Here is a 7,983-nt window from a genome sequence, read left to right as displayed (position 1 = left end):
CTAGGCCACCAAAAACAAATATATCTCTATTTCGTTTACACAAGTACATATTTTTACTTCGGTAACCTTGTAATGGTGTCCTATCTTGGCCTCATTTTAATATCAAGGAATAAATAAAATAAATGAAATAATTACAATAATGTCTAAAGTGTCATGCCTTACAGCACCTATAAAAAGGAAGGCAGTTCCATTCATGTTTCCTGTAATGGAGCTGTGATATTTCTGGTACAAAGAACTTTATTTATTGAAAGAGTTTATTTATGGAGTGCATAAACAGCTGGATTACCAGCATCACTCTGAGCAGTTTCTCCGCAGCATCCCATCGCTAGAAGAGTCTCCTAGGGCTCATTCCCATCCGGTCTGCTGTTTAGATTTTAAAATCACACTGAAATGCTGCATGTTTGATTATCTTGAAAGACAGAAACTTTATTTCCCCCTTGCTGGCAGAACAAGCAATTCAGTGAAATGCCCATCAGTGCCCAATGGTTGTTTCTAAGTCCATACAGCTTCATGGCAGCAGTTAGAGGTCACTAATTCTAGCTTCAGGACCGACCATTGTACCTTATAAAGCATGGTAGGATGGTCATCCCTCACTTTGCATAGATTACGACATTTAGTCTATACGATCATCTCTGGCAAATTTCACTTACTTAAGCCAGAAGTTTGTATTTCTGCAAAACAGTTATAATCTTAGGTCCCATAAATCGCTTCAGTTTAAACTGCCTTATATCAGCACAGAAGCTGTCAAAACAAGTCTGTTCCACTACGGTCCACATATATAAGTTTCTCTTTCAGTTCAGTTCCCCATTGGAAAGGAAAAGGAAAGGGCGAGAACGGGAAGATAAAGTGGTGAAAGTATTCTAAATATAGCGTACACTTAAACAGATATTGATTTTTTTTTAGGTGAGCCTTTCTTTTAGTTGGCTGAAATACATTTTTCTGTCGTCCAAGTCCACAGCTCCGGTGTCGGTACTCCAGTCTATTTCTCCAACCTGGGGGCGTGCAGACCACCATCTATAGGTAATACACCTAAATATGGATAAGTACCTCATACAACCCCACTACAACTATACCTTTAAACATCTCTAATATCATCTGAGATTGCTTTTGCTTCATAGATAGCTTCACAAGTTTAACTGCTTCAAACACCAAGCAGTGAATAGAAAATTAGCCAACATGTTTTATCATTACTACTTTTTAGTTTTTCTAGAAAAGAGCAGCTCGCCTACATTTCACTGTTCTTTCCAGGAAGTGACTGCACCTCAGGTGTTTCATATCCGATATATATTTCCTTTTAAACTGCAAAGCTATGATTATTTTTTATCATATTGTCAGGGTTAACTGTGCTTTTAGTCTATTATTTAAATGTTAAGTTGTACATTTTAAATATAGATATCTGTGACGGTATCTACAGTATATCTGTATTTGTAACCCACCCGTCCCATGATGTTCCAGGGGTGACGCCGACGGAAGGACTTGCAGCAGCTGAGGGCGGTGGCCGCCACGACGAAGATGATGAAGAAACTGAGGCACATGCTGGTCTGCATCTCCTCACCTTCAACAACACACATACCACGCTGAAGGTGAACAGGAGCTGGAAAGCCAGGATGCTGAACACCTGCACAGGGAAAGAAGAAAAACAAGCACTTGGTTAAAACACTTATGATCAGTGATCATTTATGGATTAAAAAAAATTGATTTTACTTGCAAGCATTCACTGCCATTTTATTGAGAGATTGTTGGATTATTACACTTTACAGCATGCACTACATCTGACCTAGCTCTCCAGAAACCCTTGTGTTTTAATATGCTTTGCAGTGTCCGGTAATCAAGGTGGTCTAACGCAGTGACTGACAACCAAGGGGTACTTCAGCTGCTGCAAGGCAGTACATGGAAAGTTTATGAAGTAACTCTTAAAAGAGTTACTTCATAAACCCCTTAATTTGAAAAAAAACCCAAAAGAAATCATGACTTGGTAGAGAAAAGTAAATCCATATTTATTGTCACAAAGAACAATAAACTACCAATTACAATTGGTACCTCCCAAAAATATATTTATATTATATTTATTATATTATTTTATTTATATTATTACTATATTATATTTATTTATATTATATATATATTATATAGATATATATTTATATTTTCAGGTGGACTTTCATTCATTCTCACTGTGCAATATCATTTTCCACATGTGCAGTTTTGTTAATAGTCTGTTTATTGTCAACACTGTATATTCTGCTGTATATTTTTATACTTCCTTCTATTTAAATGGTTCATATTTTGTTACACTTTGTTTAGCACTTTTTTTTAACTGTGTTAGCTTAAGCATCTTGTTTTTTGCACTATCCCTTTTCCTGCTGTACACTGCAAATGTCCCCTCTGCGGGACTAATAAAGGAATATCTTATCTTAAAAACAGTGTGTTTGTGTGTTCCCTATATCCCTATTACAAGCAGAGTGGAGGCTTTGTAATGTGAGCCTAAGCCGTTCTGGCAGGTCGGTGTTTGTTCTGCTACCTGATCCGGTCCTCGGTGTGCCGCTGGCTCTGGTCGAGAAGACTCCTCTCCGTGTTCAGTCGGCTCTGCTCCAGGACTTTCTCCTCCAGCCGGTGTTTGTCGGCTCTCAGGGACGCCGTCTCTCTCTGCTGCCTGTCTCGCTGCCTCTCCGCCTCCTCCTGCATCCGAGCCAGTCGACTCCGAGTCTGGTGAAGCTCATCCTCCAGACGAGAGCACTGCGGTCCACACGTGGCTGCCGCTTCGGGGGCCACCTGCTCCGTCTTGTCCTGCTGTTGCATCGTTGACTGCAGCCTACAGATCTAAACGCACAGAATGAACTTTATTATTATAAATCATCTTATATTTAATCAGCTAAAAACACACATTCAACTAGTGTAAATTTGACCTCTGACCTCATTGGTGGCATCTTTCATTTTAGTCCTCAGCTCCTCTCGTTCCCGCTCCAGCTTGCTGCGTCGCTCCTCGCCGTTCCTCCTCTCTTCATCCAAACGCGCACACACCTTGCAGGAAAATTCGTCCTCATCAGCACCATTATTACAAGAACAACTTGTCTTCTTTTTAACCCAACTCTCGTCTCCTTATTACTAAGCCTAATTAATAATTAGTCATGATGAAGTGCACATTATAAGAAGGCTCAAAGGGCAGGCAATTATGTGATAAAATCTCATTATTTCTCTACATTTAGTAGTTTGAAAAATATTCATTAAATATGCTCTTTCAGAAGCAGCGGGTGGGAGGGGGGGCCTAAAGGTTTCACGAGATGATTAACGTGAGATCAGACACAAAACAGTTATGCTGCACAGATTGCCCTGATTTTTTTCTGATCTTTGCTTTTATTTAAAATGACTTTTTGGCAAATCATGATCGCTACTGACGCATTCAGAGTTATAAACATGTATGTGCACTAGAAATGTGTGTTTATTATTCATATACATTTTATTCAATATGTATATATATGTATTTTTTTTTACATGTGTTTATGTTTTTTATTTTCTAATAATTTTTCTTTATTTTTTCAATTATTACTTTGAATGTATCTTATATTTTTAGATTTTCATTTAGTCATTATCATAATTGTCATTATTATAATTGTAATAATAATTATTATTGTTATTATTATTATGTAGTTAAAATATATCTGATACAAGGATAGGTTCATTTTCAATAATATATCATTACAAAAAAAAATTCTATAATTATTAATTTCTTTTGTTATTTTATTTTATTTTTATGGTTTCAATATTTGTTTTAATAAAAAAATAAATGTTGATACATGTTGGAATTGAATTGTAAAATAAGCCTTTTGCCAATAAAAATAAATCTTTAAAGAAAAAAAAAGAACTTTTTGGTTGACCTGGTCATGGTTCATTTTAAGGCGTCACAAGTGGGTGAGTCCTGATGAGGCAAACTGCTGAATCTCGTTTTGAATTTAGAACTAGATCGCCTAGTTTGACAGCTTTCGTGAGCCAGGCGTGTCGCACTGGACGGGCTTATTTGCATAAAAGATGAGATTTTTCAACATAATACAATTACAGACCCTCTCAAACTCTCCAAAACATGCACTGGACGACTGCTTCTCCTGCTTTCCATATGAAATTAATGGAAAGCGCTGAGATGCCCTACGTCACCACCCTTTATCAGGTTCCCAGATTAAGTGATCTCGGCTGGAGAATCCTGATTTCTGTGCACGTTTAACAGAGTTAAAATTACGTTTTTTTTCATGTGACTCACACAGACTCAGAGCAGGCAAAGTATCACTGTTGCAGCTGTGTGACACGATGAAAGGAAAAATTATTTCTCACAGCAGTTCGTCCTTGTATCCGGAATAATTAAACCCAAAGTCTGACTGAAACTAAAATAATTAAGCCTATAGGAGCCGACTGCCACAGCTGAACAGCAGCAGGCTATTTTTAAAATTCTGATACAAAGTGCACATTATAGAAAAAACTCCTCTTTCACTACGGAGCCTGTCTGAAATAACCCCCTCATGTGTGTGCAGACAGATGCTGACCTCTTGGTTGGTCTTCCTCTCTGAGCTCAGAGCTTCTTGGACGCTGTGCAGTTCGGCCGCGTGCCTCCTCATCACCTCCTCTATCGCCTTCCGCACCTGCTCCTTCAGTCGTTTCCTGTCCTCATCGGCCTTCTCCACCAACCTTTTCTTCTCCTCTTCCAGCTTCTGCTGCACATTGGCTCTCTCCGCCTCGACCTGCTCGATGTTCTTGTCCAACTGCGAGCGAACGCGAACCCTCTCCACCTCCACCTCCAGCTCCTTCCTCTGCCGCTCCACCTCTTCCTCCTTTTCTCTCCTCAGGTGTTCTTTGATCCCTTCCACTTCCACCTTCTCCTCCTCTCTCTCCCTGCGCACTCTGTTTCTGTCCTTCTCCATCTTCTCCTTCTCTTGCTCTCTTTCCTTCTGGGAGTTTTCTCTCTCTTTCTCGATCTCCTTCTGCAGCTTGTCTCGCTCGTCGTCGGCGTGTTTTTGGATGCGACGTAGCTCCTCCGTCTGGGCTCTCACCATCTCAGAGCGCAGGCTGGACAGAGCCTCAGCATGCTGGGAACAAACACAACATACAACGTCATGGCCACTTTATTAGGTACACCTGTATAATCTGCTGTAGGGTTGTCAAACATACTGGATGACCTTAGGGCCAGAACCGGCCTACCAAAGGGTCCAATCTGCCCCACTGGATGACTTTGGAAAGTGTGAAACTTACAAAGAATTAATTAATTCCAGTTTCTCAATAAAACATACTGCTATGTCCACTGGAAGTTGTGCTGTCCTAATAAGAGTAGCAGACCCTATGCTGGATACGCTATTATAGATCCTACGTGCTCACAACACTTATACGCTTGACGCAACACAGTCAAGCATAGGCTCCTGTTCATGTAGGAGCCACTGGTGGAAAATGTCTTTGTCAAAAAGGAGAAAAGTGGACACAGAGTGTACATTTTCTCTGTCATTCATTTCTTCACAGATAGTAAACCAGTGTGCAGTGCTCAAGAAACTTAATATTCGGCAGCACTATCAGACGAATAACACAATAACTTACAAGGACAACTGAGAACAGAGAAGATAAACTAACTGTTGGCAGGTTTGAGGAAACAGCAGTCAGTTTTTAGTCGTAGCGAGACATCTCAAACTGTTCATCATCTGTTTTGTAAATGGGATTGTTCATTAATTGTGAATGTTTACAGAATGTACTTGTACTTATTTACACCAAAAGAAGGGGGACACATTTGGAGATGTTATTTTTAGGTCATTATGCAATAGTTTTACTGGTCCAGCCCACTTGAGATCAAATTGGACTGTATGTGGCCCATGAACTAAAAGGAGTTTGACACCTCTGATCTACTGCAACCCAACGCAATAGCTCTTCGACGTGCTGTTTTACCTGGCGTATCTGGCGGGCGTGGTCGTTGTTTCTGCCGCTGCTCTGCAGATCCAGCTCTCTGTTCCTGCTCTGCAGGCGGCTCACCTGGCTCCTCAGCTCCTCCACTTCAGTACACACACATACCTCGCAGCCTCCGCGGTTCAGCAGCTCCTCTGATACACACACAGAGAACACACCCCAAATAAACACCAGCAAACAGACACATGCACGAGCACGTATTGATTGATTATGCATAATAGAAGCAGAATGGACTTACAGCGGACCAATACTGAACGAGGAAAAGCCTAAAAACAAAAATCATTCTCGTGCAATAAATAAAATTCAGGGCGTTTTTGCTGACTGGGTATGATGACACTTTGATGAAACTGTTTGCCTTTATGGAGGATGAATAATGTGCGTTTGTTGCATTTTCTGTATATATTATAGTGGCGTGAGGAGAAAACTTAATTAGCGCTGAGTCAGAATGAATAATGGGAATGCACTGAGCTCAGCTGATTCTCCCAGATGTGAGCTTCCTCCAGCAGACAGGTGAGAAGAAGACAGGTAACACAGACACAGACTGAACGGACTACCTGCTCTGCAGCTCGTCTTCCTGCAGCAGCAGCCTCTCCTTGGCGACCGCAAGCTCCTCCTCCGCCCGCTTAGCCACGCCCTCGGCCTCGGACACACGCCTCCGATCCAGCTCCAGCTCCTCCTCCAGGTCCTGGAGCAGGGGTGGGCAATTAATTTTTACAAGGGGCCACATGAGAAACCTGAGTTGTGTTGGAGGGCCGAACCAACAATAACTTGAACTTAATTCTGCTCAGTATTAATTTTGATTAATTGATTTTAATTGTAAAAAGCATTAAATTATATATTTTTGATTAGTTGCTACTGGTAATCAGAAGAATAAGGATATTCTGTAAATATTTATATAAATATATGAAATTGTGGTGTAGGTCATATAGGAAAATACTCCTATAGAAGTAATAAACAGTAAAAACAATAATTGCATCAGTGTTTCATTTTATTTTTAACATGTTAATCTTCCCAAATACTGAATAGGTGTTTTACAGTATGTTAAAGATAGGCAATTGTCAACTTGATGCAAAAAGCAATAAATGCTTTTAATGTTTTACAGTTCATTTTACTTGTTCAGTGGGAAAAATCCAGCCTGCTCTGGGCTCGAACAAGTGCATTGAAATCTGGCTGAATGTCTGAGGTGGATATGCGAAGGACAGCTGAGAGGTGGTCATCAGTGATAGAGGATCTGTATCTGGATTTGTTGAACTTCATCACTGAGAATGTCTGTTCACATACGTAGGTAGATCCAAAGAGGACTAGAATCTTCTGAGCATGCCTCCTCATGTGTGGAAAGTTCTCCTCTTTGAGGGAAGAGTAGATGTCCTCAACCCTCCTCGTTACAGTCCGTCGCGAGAGGGGCACGTTCTCAAAAGCTCCCTTTTTCTCCGGGCATATTAGGGCAGCAGAGTCCAGCAGACACTCCTTAATAAACTCCCCGTCAGAAAACGGTTTACTTTTTCTGGGATATGACATAACTTGTCTTGACAGCTGCATCTCTGGATGTGCAACGTTTAGTAAAAAGTCCTTGTTGGTTTTGCAGCTTAGCCAGCAAAGCATCCGACTCCTTTGCGCGCTCTTGTTCAGACACGTTCTTGTATTTCTCCTCGTGTTTGGTCACATAGTGGCGGTTCAAATTGTAATCCTTGAACACGGCGACCTGTACACCACAAACTAAGCACACGGCTTTACCTTTGACTTCTGTAAATAGATATTTAGCAGTCCATGTCTTGTTGAAAACGCGGCATTCGGTATCGATTTTTCTTTTGCTGCCGTGGGCTGACATGTTGAGGGCTAGCTTAGCATACCAGAATCACATGTAGCTGTTTAGCGTAGTCACGTAGTTACGTAGTCACGCATGTGCGTGACTACGTAAATAAAAAAACCTTTTCAAAATAAAAGCACACAGCCGTATTGCGTGCACAGCATAAATAGGCCTATTTTTTTATTTATGTTCTAATTTACTTGACCTCACGCGGGCCAGGCAGGGACAGCCAACGGGCCGGATGT

General features: G+C 40.9%; 1 protein-coding gene across 1 annotated transcript; it reads right to left on the bottom strand.

The window, feature by feature from the left end:
- Positions 1 to 2,510: 2,510 nt before the first annotated feature.
- Positions 2,511 to 6,457, bottom strand: LOC141764536 (uncharacterized). Its single transcript, XM_074629832.1, has 4 exons — positions 5,914 to 6,457; positions 4,533 to 5,072; positions 2,914 to 3,021; positions 2,511 to 2,820 (listed from the first exon to the last, which is right to left on the bottom strand). Exons 1-4 carry the CDS (start codon positions 6,145 to 6,147, stop codon positions 2,518 to 2,520), a joined length of 1,185 nt encoding a protein of 394 aa, XP_074485933.1. The 5' UTR covers positions 6,148 to 6,457; the 3' UTR covers positions 2,511 to 2,517.
- Positions 6,458 to 7,983: the final 1,526 nt, after the last annotated feature.

This window comes from Sebastes fasciatus, chromosome 3 (genome assembly GCF_043250625.1).
Source record: "Sebastes fasciatus isolate fSebFas1 chromosome 3, fSebFas1.pri, whole genome shotgun sequence".
NCBI classification, from domain to species: Eukaryota; Metazoa; Chordata; class Actinopteri; order Perciformes; family Sebastidae; genus Sebastes; species Sebastes fasciatus.
Note: the sequence above shows the minus strand (reverse complement) of the source record. Positions and strands in the feature narration are given on the sequence as shown.

Coding starts and splice junctions, on each gene's coding strand:
- LOC141764536 (XM_074629832.1), bottom strand. CDS start 6,147: ATGCATAATCAATCAATACGTGCTCGTGCATGTGTCTGTTTGCTGGTG. Junction 5,073..5,913: donor ACGCCCGCCAGATACGCCAG/GTAAAACAGCAC, acceptor GTTTGTTCCCAG/CATGCTGAGGCTCTGTCCAG. Junction 3,022..4,532: donor AGAGGAAGACCAACCAAGAG/GTCAGCATCTGT, acceptor TTTTCCTGCAAG/GTGTGTGCGCGTTTGGATGA.